This window comes from Heptranchias perlo, chromosome 29 (genome assembly GCF_035084215.1).
Source record: "Heptranchias perlo isolate sHepPer1 chromosome 29, sHepPer1.hap1, whole genome shotgun sequence".
Classification (NCBI taxonomy): domain Eukaryota; kingdom Metazoa; phylum Chordata; class Chondrichthyes; order Hexanchiformes; family Hexanchidae; genus Heptranchias; species Heptranchias perlo.
In genome coordinates, this window is record NC_090353.1 from 38,255,069 (window position 1) to 38,278,982 (window position 23,914).

At 50.0% G+C, this 23,914-nt stretch overlaps 1 protein-coding gene across 5 annotated transcripts in view; it reads left to right on the forward strand.

The window, feature by feature from the left end:
* LOC137299659 (thrombospondin-4-like) overlaps positions 1-20,508 on the forward strand; it is an 82,964-nt gene extending 62,456 nt beyond the window's left edge. For all 5 annotated transcript variants that reach the window (XM_067968585.1, XM_067968586.1, XM_067968587.1 and 2 more), the window contains 9 exons: positions 79-197; positions 654-706; positions 2,385-2,578; positions 7,135-7,313; positions 7,929-7,977; positions 8,773-8,969; positions 16,969-17,141; positions 17,923-18,062; positions 20,374-20,508. In XM_067968585.1, coding sequence (XP_067824686.1) covers positions 79-197; positions 654-706; positions 2,385-2,578; positions 7,135-7,313; positions 7,929-7,977; positions 8,773-8,969; positions 16,969-17,141; positions 17,923-18,062; positions 20,374-20,423 — 1,154 coding nt within the window. In that variant the 3' untranslated portion in view covers positions 20,424-20,508. The remainder of the gene's footprint in view (positions 1-78; positions 198-653; positions 707-2,384; positions 2,579-7,134; positions 7,314-7,928; positions 7,978-8,772; positions 8,970-16,968; positions 17,142-17,922; positions 18,063-20,373) is intronic.
* The last annotated feature ends 3,406 nt before the right edge of the window (positions 20,509-23,914 follow it).

Sequence of the window (23,914 nt, forward strand, 5' to 3'; positions counted from 1 at the left end):
ATTGGGAGGGCTGGAGGTCAGGAACTGATGATCATTCCTTGTTCCTAATTTAATTCAATCATTCTCTACTTTTTCCAGGAATCAGGAACAGTTTGGATAACTGTGAGAGAATTTCAAACCAGGATCAGCTGGATCAGGACAACGATGGGGTTGGAGATGCCTGTGACAGCTGCCCAAACATCAGCAATCCAGACCAGGTAAATGATAGGTGCCCGAGACCCATCTCTCTCCGCCCGGGACACCCCCTCTCTCCTCCTCGGACAGCCCCTCTCCTTCACAGACCCTGGCCATCACGGCTTGGCCCATGGCTCATACTTCGGGTGCTGGGAATGTTGGGGTCCCGCGGGTCTGGGGATCCCGCTCTCTCTGGGGATCCCTGGGTCTGGGGATCCCGCTCTCTCTGGGGATCCCTGGGTCTGGGGATCCCGCTCTCTCTGGGGATCCCTGGGTTTGGGGATCCCGCTCTCTCTGGGGATCCCTGGGTCTGGGGATCCCGCTCTCTCTGGGGATCCCTGGGTCTGGGGGTCCTGCTGTCTCTGGGGATCCCCGGGTCTGGGGGTCCGGCTGTCTCTCGGATACTGTTCACACCTAGCTGAGACTTGTGAGATTTAATGGTCCTGATTTGATGCTGATTTTGATTCTGATTTTTCCAGTTAGATGGTGACGATGATCTTGTGGGTGATTCCTGTGATACCAACATGGACAGGTGAGGGGGGCAATTCCAGGGAGGGGTCGCAGGCATCACGTTTAAACTGACTGGGGGGAGAGGGCAGTTTACCAGCAGTACACATGACAAGTAACTAATACAGGAGCAATTGAAGTGAAGCAGAGGGGCACCGAGCCACAAGCCATTCACAGTTCGATTACAATAATCCCACTCTTGAACCTTCGAGTCGCTTCCAATGGCCAGCGCAGCAGGAAGAGGAGGTGAGGGTGTTTGTGGGTGAATGGGTGTGTAAATGCATGAGTGGGTGGGTGTATGTATGTGTGAGTGGGTGTGTGTGTATGTGAGAATGTGTCGGTGTGTGTGAGTGGGTGTGTAAGTTGTGTTTGTGTAGGTTGTGTGTGTGTAGGTATGTGTGGATGTGTGAGTAGGTGTGGGTGGGCGTGTGAGTGTGTCTGGGTGTTTCTGTGTATGTGAGTGGATGTAGGTGGGTGTGTGTGAGTGTGTATGTGTGAGTGGGTGCGTGTGTGTGTGCGGATGTGTGAGTAAGTGTGTGAGTGTGCCGGTATGTGTGTGGGTGCGTGTGTGTGTGAGTAGGAGTGTGTGTACGTATGAGTGTGAGTGGGTGTGAGCGTGTGTGTGAGTTTATGTGTGTACATGTGTGAATGGGTGTGTGAGTGAGTGGGTGTGTGTGTAGCTGTGAGTGGGTGTGTGTGTAGCTGTGTTTGGGTGTGTATGAGTGGGTGTGTACTTGCTCCAGCCCTACAACCATCCGAGATCTCTGCGCTCCTCCAATTCTGGCCTCCTGCGCATCCCCAATTTTAATCACCCCACCTTTGGCGGCCGTGCCTTCAGCTTCCTAGGCCCTAAGCTCTGGAATTCCCTCCCAAAATCTCTCCACCTCTCTCTCCTCCTTTAAGACGCTATCTCTTTGACCAAGCTTTTGGTCACCTGTCCTAATATCTCCTTATGTGGCTCGTGTCAAATTTTGTTTCATAATCGCTCCTGTGAAGCGCCTTCGGGTGTTTTACTACATTAAAGGCGCTATATAAATGCAAGTTGTTGTTGTGTAAGTGTCACTTACCTGGATGAGTGCAGCTCCAACAACACTCAGGAAGCTCGACACCATCCAGGACAAAGCAGCCCGCTTGATTGGCACCCCATCCACCACCCTAAACATTCACTCCCTTCACCACCAGCGCACAGTGGCTGCAGTGTGCACCATCCACAGGATGCACTGCAGCAACTCGCCAAGGCTTCTTCGACAGCACCTCCCAAACCCGCGACCTCTACCACCTAGAAGGACAAGAGCAGCAGGTACATGGGAACAACACCACCTGCACGTTCCCCTCCAAGTCACACACCATCCCGACTTGGAAATATATCGCCGTTCCTTCATCGTCACTGGGTCAAAATCCTGGAACTCCCTTCCTAACAGCACTGTGGGAGAACCTTCACCACACGGACTGCAGTGGTTCAAGAAGGCGGCTCACCACCACCTTCTCAAGGGCAATTAGGGATGGGCAATAAATGCCGGCCTCGCCAGCGACGCCCACATCCCATGAACGAATAAAAAAAAGTGTGTGTGTGTGTGTGTGTGTGTGAATGTGAAAGTGTGGGTGTGTGTAAATTAGTGTAAGGATGTGTGTGTAGGAATGTGTGGTTGTTAGTGGGTGGGGTGGAGTATTGTGATGTTATTTCTCTCCCTCTCTGCTCTCAGTGATGGTGATGGTCACCAGGACACCTTGGATAATTGCCCGATGGTCATTAACAGCGCCCAGTTAGACACAGATGGGGACGGACTGGGCGATGAGTGTGATGACGATGATGATAATGATGGAATTCCCGACATTCTATCCCCGGGGCCGGACAATTGCCGGCTTGTTGCTAACCCTACGCAAGAGGATATTAACGGTGAGTGGCAACTCGGAGACTAGAGAGAGGGGGGGAATGGGGCGGAGAGAGAGGGGGGGAATGGGGCAGAGAGAGAGGGAGGGAATGGGGGCGGAGAGAGAGGGGGGGAATGGGGCGGAGAGAAAGGGGGGAATGGGGGGGGGGAGAGAGAGGGGGGGGGAATGGGGCGGAGAGAGAGGGGACAATTGGGCGGAGAGAGAGAAGGAAATGGGGCAGAGAAAGAGGGGGAGTGGGGCAGAGAGAGATAAAAAGTTGCAACATAAAAAGTTGCTACGCAAAATAAGGGCTCATGGGGTTGCAGATAATATATTAGCATGGATAGAGGATCAGTTAACAGACAGAAAACAGAGAATAGGGATAAATGGGCCATTTTCAGGTTGGCAGGCTGTAACCAGTGGGGTGCTGCAAGGATCAGTGCTTGGACCTCAGCTATTTACAATCTATATTAATAACTTAGATGAAGGGACCGAGTGTAATGTATCCAAGTTTGCTGACGATACAAAGCTAGGTGGGAAAGTAAACTGTGAGGAGGACACAAAGAACCTGCAAAGGGATATAGACAGGTTAAGTGAGTGAGCAAGAAGGTGGCAGATGGAGTATAATGTGGGGAAATGTGAAGTTATTCACTTTGGTAGGAAGAATAGAAAATCAGAATATTTTTTTAATGGTGAGAAATTATTAAATGTTGGTGTTCAAAGGGATCTGGGTGTCCTCGCACAAGAAACACAGAAAGTTAACATGCAGGTACAGCAAGCAATTAGGAAGGCAAATGATATGTTGGCCTTTATTACAAGGGGGTTGGAGTACAAGAGAAAGGAAGTCTTGCTGCAATTGTATAGGGCTTTGGCGAGACCACACCTGGAGTACTGGGTACAGTTTTGGTCTCCTCATCTAAGGAAGGATATACTTGCCTTAGAAGCGGTGCAACAAAGGTTCACTAGATTAATTCCTGGGTTGAGAGGGTTGTCCTATGAGGAGAGATTGAGTAGAATGGGCCTATACTCTCCGGAGTTTAGAAGAATGAGAGGTGATCTCATTGAAACATATATGATTCTGAGGGAGCTTGACAGGGGAGATGCTGAGAGGCTGTTTCCCCTGGCTGGAGAGTCTAGAACTAGGGGGCATAGTCTCAGGATAGAGGATCGACCATTTAAGACTGAGATGAGGAGGAATTTCTTCACTCAGAGGGTTGTGAATCTTTGGAATTCTCTACCCCAGAGGGCTGTGGATGCTCAGTTGCTGAGTATATTCAAGGCTGAGATAGATAGATTTTTGGACTCGAGGGGAATCAAGCGATATGGGAATCAGGAAGGAGGTGGAGTTGAGACCAAAGATCAGCCATGATCTGATTGAAGGCGGAGCAGGCTCGGCGTGCCGTATGGCCTACTCCTGCTCCTATTTCTTATGTTCTTGTGAGAGAGGGATTGGGGTAGAGAGAGAGAGAGAGAGAGGGAGAAGGGCAGAGAGAGAGAGGGGGAGTGGGGCAGAGAGGGGGAGTGGGGCAGAGAGAGGGAGTGGGGCAGAGAGAGGGAGTGGGGCAGAGAGAGGGAGTGGGGCAGAGAGAGGGAGTGGGGCAAGAGAGGGAGTGGGAGTGGGGCAGAGAGAGAGAGAGGGAGTGGGGCAGAGACAGAGAGAGAGGGAGTGGGGCAGAGAGAGAGAGAGGGAGTGGGGCAGAGAGAGAGGGGGAGTGGGACAGAGAGGGGGAGTGGGGCAGAGAGAGGGGGAGTGGGGCAGAGAGAGGGGGAGTGGGGCAGAGAGAGGGGGAGTGGGGCAGAGAGAGGGGAAGTGGGGCAGAGAGAGGGGGAGTGGGGCAGAGAGAGGGGGAGTGGGGCAGAGAGAGGGGGAGTGGGGCAGAGAGAGGGGAAGTGGGGCAGAGAGAGGGGGAGTGGGGCAGAGAGAGGGGGAGTGGGGCAGAGAGAGGGGGAGTGGGGCAGAGAGAGGGGGAGTGGGGCAGAGAGAGGGGGAGTGGGGCAGAGAGAGGGGGAGTGGGGCAGAGAGAGGGGGAGTGGGGCAGAGAGAGGGGGAGTGGGGCAGAGAGGGAGAGGGGGAGTGGGGCAGAGAGAGAGAGAGGGAGTGGGGCAGAGAGAGAGAGAGGGAGTGGGGCAGAGAGAGGGAGGGGGAGTGGGGCAGAGAGAGGGAGGGGGAGTGGGGCAGAGAGAGAGAGGGGGAGTGGGGCAGAGAGAGAGAGAGGGAGTGGGGCAGAGGGAGTGGGGCAGAGAGAGAGAGGGGGAGTGGGGCAGAGAGAGAGAGGGGGAGTGGGGCAGAGAGAGAGAGGGGGAGTGGGGCAGAGAGAGAGAGGGGGAGTGGGGCAGAGGGAGTGGGGCAGAGAGAGAGAGGGGGAGTGGGGCAGAGAGAGAGAGAGGGGGAGTGGGGCAGAGAGAGAGAGAGGGAGTGGGGCAGAGAGAGAGAGGGGGAGTGGGGCAGAGAGAGAGAGGGGGAGTGGGGCAGAGGGAGTGGGGCAGAGAGAGAGAGGGGGAGTGGGGCAGAGAGAGAGAGAGGGGGAGTGGGGCAGAGAGAGAGAGAGAGAGAGGGAGTGGGGCAGAGAGAGAAAGGGGGAGTGGGGCAGAGAGAGAGAGAGGGGGAGTGGGGCAGAGGGAGTGGGGCAGAGAGAGAGAGGGGGAGTGGGGCAGAGAGAGAGAGAGGGGGAGTGGGGCAGAGAGAGAGAGAGAGAGAGGGAGTGGGGCAGAGAGAGAAAGGGGGAGTGGGGCAGAGAGAGAGAGAGGGGGAGTGGGGCAGAGAGAGAGGGGGAGTGGGGCAGAGAGAGAGGGGGAGTGGGGCAGAGAGAGAGGGGGAGTGGAGCAGAGAGAGAGGGGGAGTGGGGCAGAGAGAGAGGGAGAGAGGGAGTGGGGCAGAGAGAGAGAGAGAGAGAGGCAGTGGGGCAGAGAGAGAGAGAGGGGGAGTGGGGCAGAGAGAGAGAGAGAGGGGGAGTGGGGCAGAGAGAGAGAGGGGGAGTGGGGCAGAGAGAGAGAGAGGGGGAGTGGGGCAGAGAGAGAGAGAGGGGGAGTGGGGCAGAGAGAGAGGGGGAGTGGGGCAGAGAGAGAGAGAGAGGGGGAGTGAGTCAGAGAGAGGGGGAGTGGGGCACAGAGAGAGAGAGAGTGGGAGTGGGGCAGAGAGAGAGAGAGAGGGGGAGTGGGGCAGAGGGAGAGAGAGAGGGGGAGAGGGGCAGAGAGAGAGAGGGGGAGTGGGGCTGAGAGAGAGAGGGGGAGTGGGGCAGAGAGAGAGAGAGGGGGAGTGGGGCAGAGAGAGAGAGGGGGAGTGGGGCAGAGAGAGAGAGAGGGGGAGTGGGGCAGAGAGAGAGGGGGAGTGGGGCAGTGAGAGAGAGAGAGGGGGAGTGGGGCAGAGAGGGGGAGTGGGGCAGAGAGGGGGAGTGGGGCAGAGAGAGAGAGAGAGGGGGAGTGGGGCAGAGAGAGAGAGGGAGTGGGGCAGAGAGAGAGAGAGGGGGAGTGGGGCAGAAAGAGAGAGAGTGGGAGTGGGGCAGAAAGAGAGAGAGGGCGAGTGGGGCAGAGAGAGAAAGAGGGTTGTGTGGGGCAGAGAGAGAGAGAGGGGGAATGGGGCAGAGAGAGAGAGAGGGTGAGTGGGGCAGAGAGAGAAAGAGGGTTGAGTGGGGCAGAGAGGTGCTCGATGGTAAGAGGTCAGAAGAGTAGGGGTGCTGACAGTGACCCGTGGACCTGAAGGAGGTCACGGGCAGTTGGGGCTGACGATAAGGATTTTGAGTTTGATGTGTTGAGTGATAGGAGGACAGGTCTTAGATTGCACAGGATGTGGGTTGTGGGTGGATTGTAGTGAGGAGTCATGTGTGGAGGTGACAAAAGCTATGGATGAGAGGTTGAGGAGCAGTGAGAGTGAGGTAGGGGAGAGGTAGAAATAGGGAATCTTCATGATGATAGGATGTGATGTTTGAAGTTCAGATCAGGGCTATGGGGAGAGAATGGGGCAGTGGGATTAGTTTGGGATTGATACAGGGCTATGGGGAGAGAGTGGGGCAGTGGGATTAGTTTGGGATTGATGCCGGGCTATGGGTGAGAGTGGGGCAGCGGGATTAGTTTGGGATTGATACAGGGCTGTGGGGCAGTGGGATTAGTTTGGGATTGATGCCGGGCAATGGGGAGAGAGCGGGGCAGTGGGATTAGTTTGGGGATTGATACAGTGCCATGAGGAGAGAGTGGGGCAGTGGGATTAGTTTGGGATTGATACAGTGCCATGGGGAGAGAGCGGGGCAGTGGGATTAGTTTGGGATTGATACAGTGCCATGGGGAGAGAGTGGGGCAGTGGGATTAGTTTGGGATTGATACAGTGCCATGGGGAGAGAGCGGGGCAGTGGGATTAGTTTGGGATTGATACAGTGCCATGGGGAGAGAGCGGGGCAGTGGGATTAGTTTGGGATTGATACAGTGCCATGGGGAGAGAGTGGGGCAGTGGGATTAGTTTGGGATTACTTTAGCACAGAGCTGGCACAGATACGATGGGTCATTTCAAGGCCCTGGTCAGGAATGACTAAGAGATGAGTTAATGCCATGTCACTGAGTGTAGCTTCTTGTGTGAACTATCTGTGACAGATGATGGGACGGGAGACGTCTGTGAAGGAGACTTTGATGCCGATAAGGTGATTGATGTGATTGATGTTTGCCCTGAGAATGCCCAGATTACGCTCACTGATTTCCGAGCCTATCAGACGGTGGTACTGGACCCTGAGGGAGATGCACAGATTGACCCAAACTGGATTGTCCTCAACCAAGTACGTGACAGTCTAAGTATATCCCTCTCACTGAGATCAGGCTGGGGTTTATTGACAGACAGATTCCTTCACTCGTGGGGATGAGAGGCTTCAATGGAGAGGAAGACAGACTTGTATTTATATAAAATGCCTGATCACGTCTCCGAGAAATGTTCCAAACTGCCTCACATACAATAACTACCTCACCCATCGCTGAAATAAACACGGCTAAACTCAATCCCACCAACTTCAGTTCATCTGTGATCTTAAACCCTGACACCCCAGTGATATCCCACTCAGCGAAGTCTATCTGACAGATCTAGATTGATATTGTTGATTTAAAAGATTGTTTATGATAGAATTTGCAGTTTACAATGACTGTTTACACCTGACTGATGCAGTGATTCGTTCTGAGGCAGGAGCTCGCCACAACATGATGAGACTGAAATATCAACATGCCCTTCAGATCTTTACCAAGTCTCTTCCATCATATCATTACCCCTTTAAGACCTGTGCAGCTGTGACTGTGCAACACAAGCATTCCAGATGTGCAGCAAATTGATTTTAAATGGTTTGTGAGTTACTTGAAAGGTGTATTTAAGAGTTGTATCACTCATGGTTAATGTGATGTTACAGGGGATGGAGATTGTACAGACAATGAACAGTGACCCAGGCATCGCTGTGGGTAAGATGTGTCACTCTATCTTTTAATATTTTTAAACAAAGGAGAGATTGCTCATACATTGAATCAATACCACAACAACAATACAGAACAGGGTCTTACAGTGGGTCAGACACTGACCTTTAACCTCTGACACCTGAATTCTGAGCCAGCCCAGACTAATAGCTTCCTAGCTGTGAGGGGCCCTCATAAACAAACTCAGGGCCCTAAATTGGGCTGTGTAACACCCGTTGTTTTGGCGCTACGCTGCCTCCTGAACATCCAAGATGCCGTCTTGGCTGCACACGCACGTTTCCAGCGTGATGTGCGCCAGAAGCCATCTTGGTATCGGAATTAACGCAGGCGCAAATACCGAATGCCGGCTGCATGTAAAGTAAGGAGAAAATGGCTTCAATATTTCGAATTGCTGTAATGTGGTCTTTTATTTGAGTTTTATACAGAACCTTGGTGAAAATTTGATCCAATTTAACAATCTTGTTTCCCCCCCCTCCCCGATCCAGCAACCCCTGATGAAGGGTTTGGGAGGGACCTACTGCCAGGAGTCCTTGAAGCTCCGAGGGTTTAACAGCCTCTCCCTCAGACATTGTTCCTCTTCCACGTTACAGCTCAACATTTGCAGTGTCAAGCATCACAGATGATGCAGGGCCCAACCTTCCCCTGACCCTCCTCCCGACCCTCCCCCTGATTTCCCCCGACTCTTCCCCCCCCCCCCCCAACCTTCCCCCGGAACCTTCCTCCTCCACCCCCCCACCACATTGTTGAATCATTATTCTGAGCCTCCGGCTCCTTATTCCTCAGGTTACACGGCCTTTAATGGTGTGGATTTTGAAGGAACGTTTCATGTGAACACGGTGACTGACGATGACTACGCCGGGTTTATCTTTGGCTATCAGGACAGCTCCAGCTTCTACGTAGTGATGTGGAAACAGACAGAACAAACGTACTGGCAGGCGAATCCATTCCGAGCGGTGGCCAATCCCGGCATCCAGCTCAAGGTGAGGGAAGGGCTGTGACCTGAAGGGACTCTGGAGTCCTCAGTATCTGCAGTTTATTGGTGGAATAGGCTCTCGGCCTGACTGCTGACCAGGTCTGGGAGAGCTCTCCTTCGACACTCAGGGCTAACCTGCTTGCTCACCCCTTCCCAGCCTGGGAGCCGTCCTATCCAACCACTTCATCATTTTAAAGACCTCTATCAAGTCTCCTCTCAGTCTTATATTTTCCAAAGAAAAGAGCCCCAGCCTGTTCAATCTTTCCTAATAGTTATAACTTCTCAATTCTGGTAACATCCTTGTAAGGCTTTTCTGCACTTTTTGCAGTGTTTGAATATCCTTTTTGTAGTAAGGAGATCAGAACTGCACACAATACTCCAAGTGTGGTCTAACCAAAGTTCTATATAAATTTAACATTATCTCCCTGCATTTGTATTCTGTTCCTCCAGAAATAAACCCCAGTATTTTGTTTGCACTATTTATGGCCTTTTCAACATGTGTTTCTACTTTTATAGATTTATGTATCTGTATTTCCAGATCACGGCTCCTCGTCCCTATTTACACCCTTGGAATATACTGGAAAAGGAAAAGTTTGCAGGGCTATGGGGAAAATGTAGGGGTGGGTAGAACTAATTGGATAGCTCTTTCAAAGAGCTGGCACAGGTCAGATGGGCTGAATGTTCTATGATTTCGTTTCTATTTATCCTGAGAACAACCTTGTGCTCCAAGCCAATTGCACCGTGTGAAATTTCCAGGAATATGGTGTCTGTGTTAGCTGTCAGCCAGTGATGTAAACAGTGGAGGATCTTGTAAGTATAGGTGTACCAGATAGAATCAGAGAATGATACAGCACAGAAGGAGGCCATTCGGCCTGTCACGCCCGTGCCAGCTCTTCGAAAGAGCTGTCCAATTAGTCCCACTCCCCTGCTCTTTCCCCGTTGCCCTGCAAATTTTTCTATTTCAAAGTTATTATTGAATCTGCTTCCACCATCCTTTCACTGCATTCTAGATCATAACAACTCGCTGCCTAAAATTTTTTTTCCTCAAGTTGCTTCTAGTTCTTTTGCCATTTACCTTAAATCTGTGTCCTCTGGTTACTGACCCTTTTGCCACTGGAAACAGTTTCTCCCTATCTACTCTATCAAAACCGTTCATGATTTTGAACACCTCTAACAAACCTCTCCTTAACCTTCTCTGGTCTAAGGAGAACAACCCCAGATTCTCCAGTCTCTCCACGTAACTGAAGTCCCTCATCCTTGGTCCCATTCTAGCAAATCTCCTCTGCACCCTCTCTAGGCCTTGATATCCTTCCTAAAATGTAGTGCCCGGAATTGGACACAATAGTAAAGGATCCTCTGGGTGATCATAATATGATAGAATTTCACATTGAGTTTGAGAGTGATGTGCTTAAGTCCGAAACTAGAGTCTTAAATAAAGCCAATTACATAGGTATAAGGGACAAGTTGGCTAAGGTTGATGGGGAATTAGTTTAAAAGATACGACGATACATAAGCAATGGCGAACATTTAAAGAAATATTTCATAATTCTCAACTAATATACATTCCATTGAGAAATAAAAACTCCATGGAAAAAGTGATCCATCCATGGCTAACTAAAGAAGTTAAGGATACCCATCTTACATGGGTAAGATGGGTATCGAGGGATATGGGCCAAGTGCAGGCAATTGGGACTAGCTTAGTGGTATAAACTGGGCGACATGGACATGTTGGGCCGAAGGGCCTGTTTCCATGTTGTAACTTCTATGATTCTATGATTCTATGATTCTATAGTATTAAATTAAAAAAAGAGGCTTATAATGTTGCCAAAAAGAGTAATAAGCCTGAGGATTGGGAGAGCTTTAGAAACCAACAAAAGATTATCAAAAAATTGATAAAGTGGGAGAAAATAGAATGAGAGTAAACTAGCAAGAAATATAAAAACAGATTGTAAAAGCTTCTACAAGTATATAAAAAGGAAGAGATTAGCGAAAGTAAATATGGGTTCCTTAGAGGCTGAGACAGAAGAAATTATAATGGGGAATAAGGAAATGGCAGAGACGTTAAACAAATATTTTGTATCTGTCGTCACAGTAGAAGACACAAAAAACATACCAGAAATAGTGGGGGACCAAGGGGCTAATGAGAGTGAGGAACTTAAAGTAATTAACATTAATAAAGAAAAACTACTGGAAAAATTAATGGGACTAAAAGCCAACAAAATCCCTGGACCTGACAGCCTACATTCTTGGGTTCTAAAAGAGGTGGCTGCAGAGATAGTGGAAGCATTGGTTGTCATCTTCCAAAATTCCCTAGATTCTAGAATGGTCCCCGTGGATTGGAAGACAGCAAATGTAACCCCGCTATTCAAGAAAGGAGGGAGAGAGAAAACAGGGAACTACAGGCCAGTTAGCCTGACCTCAGTCATCGGGAAAATACCGGAATCCATTGTTAGGGACATAGCAACAGGGCACTTAGAAAATCATAAAGTGATTAGGCAGAGTCAACATGGTTTTATGAAAGGGAAATCGTGTTTAACAAATCTATTAGAGTTTTTTGAGGATTTAACTAGCAGGGTAGATAAAGGGGAACCGGTGGATGTCGTATATTTTGATTTTCAAAAGGCATTCGATAAGGTGCACATGTTGTTACACAAGGGCTCATGGGGCTGGGGGTAATATATTAGCATGGATAGAGGATTGGTTAATGGACAGAAAACAGAGAGTAGGGATAAATGGGCCATTTTCAGGTTGGCAGGCTGTAACTAGTGGGGTACCTCAAGGATCAGTGCTTGGCCTGAGCTATTTACAATCTATATTAATGACTTAGATGAAGGGACCGAGTGTAATGTAGCCACGTTTGCTGATGGTACAAAGCTAGGTGGGAAAGTAAGCTGTGAGGTAGACACAAAGAGTCTGCAAAGGGATATCGACAGGTTAAGTGAGTGGGCAAGAAGGTGGCAGATGGAGTGTAATGTGGGGAAATGTGAGGTTATTCACTTTGGTAGGAAGAATAGAAAAACAGAATTTTTTTAAATGGTGAGAAACTATTAAATATTGGTGTTCTGGAGAGACTTGGGTGTCCTTGTACACAAAACACAGAAAGTTAACATGCGGGTACAGCAAGCAATTAGGAAGGTAAATGGTATGTTGGCCTTTATTGCAAGGGGGTTGGAGTACAAGAGTAAGGAAGTCTTACTACAATTGTACAGGGCTTTGGTGAGAACTCATCTGGAGTACTGGGTACAGTTTTGGTCTCCTTATGTATGGAAGGATATACTTGCCTTAGAGGCGGTGCAGTGAAGGTTCACTAGATTAATTCCTGGGATGAGAGGGTTGTTCTATGAGGAGAGATTGAGTAGAATGGGCCGATACTCTCCAGAGTTTAGAAGAATAAGAGGTGATTTCATTGAAACATGTAAGATTCTGAGGGGGCTTGACAGGGTAGATGCTGAGAGGTTGTTTCCCCCGGCTGGAGAGTCTAGAACTAGGGGGCATAGTCTCAGGATAAAAGATTGGACATTTAGGACAGAGATGAGGAGGAATTTCTTCACTCAGAGGATTGTGAATCTTTGGAATTCTCTACCCCAGAGGGCTGTGGATGCTGAGTCGTTGAGTATATTCAAGGCTGAGATCGATAGATTTTTGGACTCCAGGGGAATCAAGGGATATGGGGATCGGGCGAGAAAGTTAAGGTCGAAGATCAGCCATGATCTTATTGAATAGTAGAGCAGGCTCAAGGGGCCATATGGCTTATGGCCCCTCGAGCCTGCTCCTATTTCTTATGTTCTTATGTCCCATTTAGTTTATTTTGCCTCTCCTCATTCTTCCTACCAAAATGAATCACTTCACACTTCTCTGATTTAAATTTCATCTGCCACATGTCCTCCTGAAGTCTGTTCCTATCCTTCACACTGTTTATATTTACGAGTTTCGTATCATCTGCAAACTTTGAAATTATACCCTCTATTCCCAAGCCCAGGTCATTAATATATATCAAAAAGAGCAGTGGTCCTAATACTGACCCCTGGGGAACACCTCTGTATACTTCCCTCCAGTCTGAAAAACAACCGTTCACCACTACTCTGTACTTTCTGTCCTTTAGCCAATTTTGTACCCACACTGCCACTGCCCCTTTAATCCCATTGGCTTTAATTTTGATAACAAGTCTATTATGTGGCACTTTATCAGATGTCTTTTGAAGGTCCATATGCACAACATCAACCGCGCTCCCCTCATCAAACCTCTCCGTTACTTCCTCAAGGAACTCATTCAAGTTAGTCAAACACGGTTTGTATTTAACAAATCCGTGCTGACTTTCATTTATTAACCAATATTTTTCCAAGTGCGTTTTTATTTTGTCTTGAATTAATGTCTCTAAAAGTTTTCCCACCACCGACGTTAGGCTGACTGGCCTGTAATTGCCAGGTTTTGAACAGGGATATAACATTTGAAATCCTCCAGTCCCCTGGCACCCGTCCCCATATCTAAGGAGGATTGGAAGATTGTGGCCAGAGCCTCTGCAAATTCCACCCTTTCTTCCCTCAGCAACCTAGGATGCTTCCCATCCTATAGCCATAGTAAGCTTTTAAAATATATCACATACTAGCACTCATTTTGCAATGGCTATACAGGGTCAGGGCTGGTAACATTACCACGGTGGCAGCCAGGGCTCAGTGGGCAGCACTCTCGCCTCTGAGTCAGAAGGTCCTGGGTTCAAGTTCCATTCTAGAGACTTGAGCACGTAATCCAGGCTGGCAACTCCCAGTGCAGTACTGAGGGAGTGCTGCATTGTCAGAGGTGCCGTCTTTCGGATGAGACAGTAAACCGAGGCCCAGTCTGCCCTCTCAGGTGGACGTAAATGATCCCATGGCACAATTTCGAAGAGAGGCAGGGGAGTTCTCCCCTGTGTCCTGGGCTAATATTTATCCCTCAGAAGTGTTAGTGAGGGATCACTTTGGGACCAGTGATCATAATTCCATTAGTTTTAAGAAAGCTATGGAGAATGATAGGTCTGGCCCAAAAGTTAAAATTCTAAATTGGGGAAAGGTCAATTTTGATGGTATTAGACAGGAACTTTCAGAAGTTGATTGGGAGAGTCTGTTGGCAGGCAAAGGGACGTCTGGTAAGTGGGAGGCTTTCAAAAGTGTGTTAACCAGGGTTCAGGGTAAGCACATTCCTTATAAAGTGAAGGGCAAGGCTGGTAGAAGTAGGGAACCTTGGATGACTCGGGAGATTGAGGCCCTAGTCAAAAAGAAGAAGGAGGCATATGACATGTATGGACAGCTGGGATCAAGTGGATCCCTTGAAGAGTATAGAGATTGCCGGCGTAGAGTTAAGAGAGAAATCAGGAGGGCAAAAAGGGGACATGAGATTGCTTTGGCAGATAAGGCAAAGGAGAATCCAACGAGCTTCTACAAATACATAAAGGGCAAAAGAGTAACTAGGGAGAGAGTAGGGCCTCTTAAGGATCAACAAGGTCATCTATGTGCGGAACCACAAGAGATGGGTGAGATCCTAAATGAATATTTCACATCGGTATTTACGGTTGAGAAAGGCATGGATGTTAGGGAACTTGGGGAAATAAATAGTGATGTCTTGAGGAGTGTACATATTACAGAGAGGGAGGTGCTGGAAGTCTTAACGCGCATCAAGGTAGATAAATCTCCGGGACCTGATGAAATGTATCCCAGGACGTTATGGGAGGTTAGGGAGGAAATTGCGGGTCCCCTAGCAGAGATATTTGAATCATCGACAGCTACAGGTGAGATGCCTGAAGATTGGAGGGTAGCAAATGTTGTGCCTTTGTTTAAGAAGGGCGGCAGGGAAAAGCCTGGGAACTACAGACCGGTGAGCCTGACATCTGTAGTGGGTAAGTTGTTAGAGGGTATTCTGAGAGATAGAATCTACAGGCATTTGGAGAGGCAGGGACTGATTAGGAACAGTCAGCATGGTTTTGTGAGAGGAAAATCATGTCTCACGAATTTGATTGAGTTTTTTGAAGGGGTAACCAAGAAGATAGATGAGGGCTGTGCAGTAGACGTGGTCTACATGGACTTTAGCAAAGCCTTTGACAAGGTACCGCATGGTAGGTTGTTACATAAGGTTAAATCTCACGGGATCCAAGGTGAGGTAGCCAATTGGATACAAAATTGGCTTGACAACAGAAGACAGAGGGTGGTTGTAGAGGGTTGTTTTTCAGACTGGAGGCCTGTGACCAGCGGTGTGCCTCAGGGATCGGTGCTGGGTCCGCTGTTATTTGTTATTTATATTAATGATTTGGATGAGAATTTAGGAGGCATGGTTAGTAAGTTTGCAGATGACACTAAGATTGGTGGCATTGTGGACAGTGAAGAAGGTTATCTAGGATTGCAACGGGATCTTGATAAATTGGGCCGGTGGGCCGATGAATGGCAGATGGAGTTTAATTTAGATAAATGTGAGGTGATGCATTTTGGTAGATCGAATCGGGCCAGGACCTACTCCGTTAATGGTAGGGCGTTGGGGAGAGTTATAGAACAAAGAGATCTAGGAGTACAGGTTCATAGCTCCTTGAAAGTGGAGTCACAGGTGGATAGGGTGGTGAAGAAGGCATTCGGCATGCTTGGTTTCATTGGTCAGAACATTGAATACAGGAGTTGGGATGTCTTGTTGAAGTTGTACAAGACATTAGTAAGGCCACACTTGGAATACTGTGTACAGTTCTGGTCACCCTATTATAGAAAGGATATTATTAAACTAGAAAGAGTGCAGAAAAGATTTACTAGGATGCTACCGGGACTTGATGGTTTGACTTATAGGGAGAGGTTAGATAGACTGGGACTTTTTTCCCTGGAAAGTAGGAGGTTTAGGGGTGATCTTATAGAAGTCTATAAAATAATGAGGGGCATAGATAAGGTAGATAGTCAAAATCTTTTCCCAAAGGTAGGGGAGTCTATAACGAGGGGACATAGATTTAAGGTGAGAGGGGAGAGATACAAACGGGTCCAGAGGGGCAATTTTTTCACTCAAAGGGTGGTGAGTGTCTGGAACGAGCTGCCAGAGGCAGTAGTAGAGGCGGGTACAATTTTGTCTTTTAAAAAGCATTTGGACAATTACATGGGTAAGATGGGTATAGAGGGATATGGGCCAAGTGCAGGCAATTGGGACTAGCTTAGTGGTATAAACTGGGCGACATGGACATGTTGGGGCGAAGGGCCTGTTTCCATGTTGTAAACTTCTATGATTCTATGATTCTAACCAACACCTAAAAAACAGATTATCTGGTCATTATCTCATTGCTGTTTGTGGGATCTTGCTGTGCGGAAATTGACTGCCGTGTTTCCTACATTACAACAGTAACTACACTTCAAAAGTACTTCATTGGCTGTAAAGCGCTTTGGGACGTCCCGAGGATGTGAAAGGCGCGATAGAAATGCAAGTCTTTCCTTCTTTCATTAACCGCCCATAAGAAGAGATAAGGTATATAGTAAATCAGTGGAGAAGACTGTAGGGAGGGAACAGTCTGGACAGGATTGTCTTATGAATGTACTAGGAGGAGATAAGAGGAATACCCTAACTGTAACCCACAGTTTCTCATTAGTGAGTAAACAGTTGTTATTGTGCAGACTCACTGAAGGGAGATTAACCAGACATAGTTAGAATGTGTTGACATAATGGCATCACATTAGGCGACCTAATTAAACATATCAAGATACAGACACCGGAGCTCCCTTGGGACTTTCAATCTAATCTTGCTGAGCTGTGTGTAAACAGTCAAGCAATGGGGTCTTGATCTGATGGAGAATCTATTACAATTGATTATAATCTATACTGATCTCATATACACTGTATGTAAGGGGCTGTATTTTATTATCTCATTGACTTGATTTAATAAAGAGGATTCACCAGACGTTTCAGCGTTTCCCAGTCCCTGAACTTGTATTAGAGGGAAAGGATAAAAACAATATCCTACATAACCCCAACCAATCTTTCTGAACCGACGGAATGTTTCAATCTGCTATAAACAGGCGGTGAAATCTCAGACTGGCCCCGGGGAACACCTGCGGAATTCGCTCTGGCACACGGGAGACACCAGTGGCCAGGTCAGGCTCCTGTGGAAGGACGCCAGGAATGTTGGATGGAAAGACAAGACTTCATATCGCTGGTTCCTGCAGCACAGGCCCCAGGTCGGCTACATCAGGTGGGTCACAGCCCCTGGGGTCAGGCGCACTGAACTCTGACTCTGTTACCTCATCACCGCCTCCAATCAGTACATTCTCCTCCTGACAAACCAGGATACAGTCTCCCCTGGGGGGTGGGGGCAGACTGTACCACACACAGTCTCCCCTGGGGGTTGGGGGCAGACTGTACCACACACAGTCTCCCCTGGGGGGTGGGGGCAGACTGTACCACACACAGTCTCTCCTGGGGGGTGGGGGCAGACTGTACCACACACGGTCTCCCCTGGGGGATGGGGGCAGACTGTACCACACACAGTCTCCCCTGGGGGGTGGGGGCAGACTGTACCACACACGGTCTCCCCTGGGGGATGGGGGCAGACTGTACCACACACAGTCTCCCCTGGGGGGTGGGGGCAGACTGTACCACACACAGTCTCCCCTGGGGGGTGGGGGCAGACTGTACCACACACGGTCTCCCCTGGGGGATGGGGGCAGACTGTACCACACACAGTCTCCCCTGGGGGGTGGGGGCAGACTGTACCACACACAGTCTCCCCTGTGGGGTGGGGGCAGACTGTACCACACACAGTCTCCCCTGGGGGGTGGGGGCAGACTGTACTATTCGATGCCCATCATGAGGTGGGAGGTGTGAAGAAAGTTGGGTGATGCCTTTGGACACCTGTTGCTTCGCCTGCTCCACTTGGCCCCTTTTTTCCCCCTGCCCATAACTCTGCCTCACCCCTCCTGCCCACACTAACACAGCTGTGCTGCCAGCTCACTCTGTGGTTTTATTTCCTGCAGGGTGCGTCTGTACGAAGGGCCTGAGATCGTGGCCGATTCAGAGATGATCATTGACACGACGATGCGAGGAGGCCGCCTTGGAGTCTTCTGCTTTTCACAGGAAAATATCATTTGGGCAAATCTGCGCTACCGCTGTAACGGTGAGAGTGGGGGTGGGAGGCATGAGCCGAGGGGTTTGTGGGGGTGAGGGGCCGGGGGCACATCAGGCGAGAGGCATGTCAAGTGAGGAGCATGGGGTGAGGGGCGGGGGCACGGGGTGAGAGGCGGGGGCACGGGGTACGAGGACCGCTGTGGGTCATTATAACCCGGCTCACACTGTCTGGATTCTCTCTACTGGTGTCGAGGGTCTGGAGTAAAATGAGTTTTGAGAAGGACCCAGTCCAGATCCTGTTGGCTGTAACCACGGGAATAACAGGCCCCAACTCAGCAGGAAATTGGAGTGAGTGCGGAGACCGGAGTCACTAACTGGAGAGGGTTTAATTGAGGGAATAGAAGGAATAAAATCACACCCTCAGGACTGGATTTAAATCCAGAGCATAAACCAGGAAGGGCTTTTGCTTTTTTTGAAAAACCCCTCGGGGATTTGGATCTTTGCACCTCAGAAAGATGGCGAGGCGGGGTGCTGGGGAGAGAATGAAGGACACTATAGCACTAAAGAGTGACAAATCCCCAGGACCAGATGGTTTCCATCCCAGGATTTTAAAGGAAGTAGGTGAGCACATTGCAGATGCCCTAACTATAATCTTTCAAAGTTCTCTGGATTGGAAAATTGCACATGTCACTCCGCTTTTAAGAAAGGAGAGAGAGGGAAACCAGGGAATTATAGACCAGTTAGCCTAACATCTGTTGTGGGGAAAATGCTGGAGTCTATAATTAAGGATAGGGTGACTGAACACCTCGAGAATTTTCAGTTAATCAGAGAGAGCCAGCATGGATTTGTGAAAGGTAGGTCGTGCCTGACAAACCTGATTGAATTTTTTGAAGAGGTGACTAAAGTAGTGGACAGGGGAATGTCAATGGATGTTATTTATATGGACTTCCAGAAGGCATTTGATAAGGTCCCAAATAAGAGACTGTTAGCTAAGATAGAAGCCCATGGAATCGAGGGAAAAGTACGGACTTGGTTAGGAAGTTGGCTGAGCGAAAGGCGACAGAGAGTAGGGATAATGGGAAGGTACTCACATTGGCAGGATGTGACTAGTGGAGTCCCGCAGGGATCTGTCTTGGGGCCTCAATTATTCACAATATTTATTAACGACTTAGATGAAGGCATAGAAAGTCTCATATCTAAGTTTGTCGATGACACAAAGATTGGTGGCATTGTAAGCAGTGTAGATGAAAACATAAAATTACAAAGCGATATTGATAGATTAGGTGAATGGGCAAAACTGTGGCAAATGGAATTCAATGCAGACAAATGTGAGGTCATCCACTTTGGATCAAAAAAGGATAGAACAGGGTACTTTCTAAATGGTAAAAAGTTGAAAACAGTGGATGTCCAAAGGGACTTAGGGGTACAGGTACATAGATCATTGAAGTGTCATGAACAGGTGCAGAAAATAATCAAGAAGGTTAATGGAATGCTGGCCTTCATATCTGGAGGACTAGAGTACAAGGGGGCAGACGTTATGCTGCAGCTATACAAAACCCTGGTTAGACCGCACCTGGAGTACTGTGAGCAGTTCTGGGCACCGCACCTTCGGAAGGACATATTGGCCTTGGAGGGAGTGCAGCGTAGGTTTACTAGAATGATCCCCGGACTTCAAGGGTTAAGTTATGAGGAGAGATTACACAAATTTGTGTTGTATTCTCTGGAGTTTCGAAGGTTAAGGGGTGATCTGATTGAAGTTTATAAGATATTAAGGGGAACAGATAGGGTGGATAGAGAGAAACTATTTCCACTGGTTGGGAATTCTAGGAGTAGGGGGCTCAGTCTAAAAATTAGAGCCAGACCTTTCAGGAGTGAGATTAGAAAACATTTCTACACACAAAGGGTGGTAGAAGTTTGGAACTCTCTTCCGCAAACGGCAATTGATACTAGCTCAATTGCTAAATTTAAATCTGAGATAGATAGCTTTTTGTCAACCAAAGGTATTAAGGGATATGGGCCAAAGGCAGGTATATGGAGTTAGATCACAGATCAGCCATGATCTTATGAAATGGTGGAACAGGCACGAGGGGCTGAATGGCCTCCTCCTGTTCCTCTGTTCCTATGTACTGTCCTCACACACTCCTAATTAAAGGGACGGTCCTGCTTCTACCAAGGCCGAATGCTGGAGCTTTTGGTGTCCTGGGGAGAAGTGGGTTTTGCCAATTTTCTCCTTCCTCGGGAAACGGTTGATCCCCCTCTATACCCCTCCCCTCCCCCCATGGGGCATTGACTGTGCGCCCTCTATACCCCTCCCCTCGGACCCCGGCCTCCTTTAATTACTCTGCTCTTCTTTTCTTCAGACACGATTCCAGAAGATTTCCGACCTGTACAACGTCAGTTCCAGTTTTGAGGACTGGACTCTGCCCTCCCCCCGAACCCAAAAAACCCTCGGACCTTTTTCTCTGGAATAAAATCAACTTTTAAACCCTGACAAATGACGGCTCCTCATCAAAGTTTGAATCATCATTTCTGGAACATTCGCCAATATTTTTACTGTGAAATCAACATCATCAGCAATTGGAACCTCTCCTAAAACGTGGGAAACAGCAGAATGTCCACCGAGGCAGCCGGGGTCGGTCGCCTGGTTACCGCTCTTAGTTTAGTCTTCGCCACTCACATTTCCACTGTTAGGGAAACATAAAAGTTTAGTAAATGTGATCTGATTGGTGTTTAGCAGGCGTCCGTGTACAGTAGGAGCAGGACTGAGTGGCCAGCAGGTGCAGGGTCAGCGGGTGTAGGGTCAGCGGGTGCAGGGCCAGCGGGTGTAGGGCCAGCGGGTGTATGGGCGGCGGGTGTACGGCCAGCAAGTGTAGGGTCAGCGGGTATACGGTCAGTGGGTGTATGGCCAGCGAGTGCAGGGTCAGCGGGTGTAGGGGCGGCGAGTATAGGGGCAGCCGGATGAATGGTCAGCGGGTGTACAGTGAGCGGGTGTAGGGCCTGCGGGTATATGGACAGTGGGTGTAATGTCAGCGGGTGTAGGATCAGCGGGTGTACGGTCAGCGTGTAGGGTCAGCGGGTATATGGACAGTGGGTGTAATGTCAGCGGGTGTAGGGTCAGCGGGTGTACGGTCAGCGGGTATATGGACAGTGGGTGTAATGTCAGCGGGTGTAGGGTCAGCGGGTGTAGGGTCAGCGGGTGTAACATCAGTGCTCAGCATCTGGCCCCGAGCAAAATTAAAGCTCATGAGATATTGCTGAAAGCTTCATTGAGTCACCTGCCCGATTTTACCAAACCCCAATTCTGCCTCTTGTTTGTTGGATTCAGCTGAGGCTTTGGGGCAAGTCCTTATCATCACCAATCGGTGAGATATGGTGGGGCGGGAGGGTAATTGCAGCTCCAGAAGGGAAATCAAGGTATTGACGGGAAGATACAGAGAGCCCAAGACCCAGAGATTGATTCCTGTCGCTGCCTGCGGCTGGTGAATGGTGAGAAAGGGCAAAGGGCAGTCTGGTCCTTCTCATCTCTTCACAAAGTCCCAAACAGGTTAAGTTTGTGACCGATGACCCAGAAGACCTGGTTGGGTCGTCCTGACACCAAATCCCATCAGTGCAAGCTGTGAAAGTGAATTCTATAAATCTGGTAATTTGTGGCAGGCCGGGTATGTGAGATTGGATTTGAATATCAGGAGGGTGGGTCCTGCACAGGCTCAGAGCACATCTTCATGTACAGCAGATGAGCAAAGTCTGATGCTGGGGCGACAGATGTTCGAAGATGTAACCCGGAGGCAGAGGACCCAGAATTTCAAGCTGCCTCGACACCTGAAACTAAACCAATGACCAGCCTAATGGAGCAGTGAAATGACCCCATAAACACTCGCTGCTCCATCAGACACCTTCACTGGTCCAAAGGCAATCAATGAGCACGGGCTCAGTCCCAGTACGCACACCTTTTACAGCGAATTCTGCTGCTCACTGTACAGGGGGGGCTCACTGTACAGGGGGGGGCTCACTGTACAGGGGGGGGCTCACTGTACAGGGGGAGCTCACTGTACAGGGGGGGGCTCACTGTACAGGGGGAGCTCACTGTACAGGGGGGCTCACTGTACAGGAGGAGCTCACTGTACAGGGGGGGCTCACCGTACAGGAGGGGCTCACCGTACAGGGGGGGCTCACCGTACAGGGGGGGCTCACTGTACAGGAGGGGCTCACTGTACAGGGGGAGCTCACTGTACAGGGGGGGCTCACCGTACAGGGGGGGCTCACTGTACAGGAGGGGCTCACTGTACAGGGGGAGCTCACTGTACAGGAGGGGCTCACTGTACAGGGGGGGCTCACTGTACAGGGAGGGCTCACTGTACAGGGGGGGCTCACTGTACAGGAGGGGCTCACTGTACAGGGGGGGCTCACTGTACAGGAGGGGCTCACCGTACAGGGGGGGCTCACCGTACAGGAGGGGCTCACTGTACAGGGGGAGCTCACTGTACAGGGGGGGCTCACCGTACAGGGGGAGCTCACTGTACAGGAAGGGCTCACTGTACAGGGGGGCTCACTGTACAGGAGGGGCTCACTGTACAGGGGGAGCTCACTGTACAGGAGGGGCTCACTGTACAGGGGGGGCTCACCGTACAGGGGGGGCTCACCGTACAGGGGGAGCTCACCGTACAGGGGGGGCTCACCGTACAGGGGGAGCTCACTGTACAGGAAGGGCTCACTGTACAGGGGGAGCTCACCGTACAGGAGGGGCTCACCGTACAGGGGGGCTCACTGTACAGGAGGGGCTCACTGTACAGGAAGGGCTCACTGTACAGGGGGGCTCACTGTACAGGAGGGGCTCACTGTACAGGAGGGGCTCACTGTACAGGAGGGGCTCACTGTACAGGGGGAGCTCACTGTACAGGAGGAGCTCACTGTACAAGAGGGGCTCACTGTACAGGGGGGGCTCACCGTACAGGAGGGGCTCACCGTACAGGGGGAGCTCACTGTACAGGAGGGGCTCACTGTATAGGGGGGGCTCACCGTACAGGAAAGGCTCACTGTACAGGGGGGGCTCACTGTACAGGAGGGGCTCACCGTACAGGAGGGGCTCACCGTACAGGAGGGGCTCACCGTACAGGAGGGGCTCACCGTACAGGGGGAGCTCACCGTACAGGGGATCTCACCGTACAGGGGGATCTCACCGTACAGGAGGGGCTCACCGTACAGGGGGAGCTCACCGTACAGGAGGGGCTCACCGTACAGGCGGAGCTCACTGTACCTGGAGACCAGATCCTTTTGCAGTTGTGTTGGTTCCGAGATGATGCTCCTGGTGAAGGGTAATTTGAACAGGTTGTGCCTCGATCCCTGAGCTGAGCCCACGGGGACTGTCTGATTTATCAGCCGCTGTGGTTCAGCAATGTGACCAAACCAGTCACTGGTCAAGTGGTCTGGGCAGCACCAGTGCCAGTAACTAGTGCAACTGCAGCGGTTTAAACTCTAGCAGTGTCCCCAAGCCTCGACTCTGCCAATTTGCACAAACCCTGGTCTTATGCACTTGGTGTGTTCCTGGCAGGAAAGTGCGTTCAGTTCACATCGCACAGTGGGGGGAGATGAGGGGGAAAAATGAGGGGCTATAAGGGGAGGTTATGAGGGGGAGATATGAAGGGGGGGGAATATGAGGATGGATATCATAGAATCATAGAAAGCTTACAGCCTGGAAGGAGGCCATTTGGCCCATCGAGTCAGTGCCGGCTCTATGTAAGAGCAATCTGGCTAGTCCCACACCCCCGCCCTATCCCCGTAGCCCTACAATTTTTTTCCTTTCAAGTACCTATCCAGTTCCCTTTTGAAGGCCATGATTGAATCTGCCTCCACCACCCCCTCGGGCAGTGCATTCCAGATCCTAACCACTTGCTGTGTAAAAAA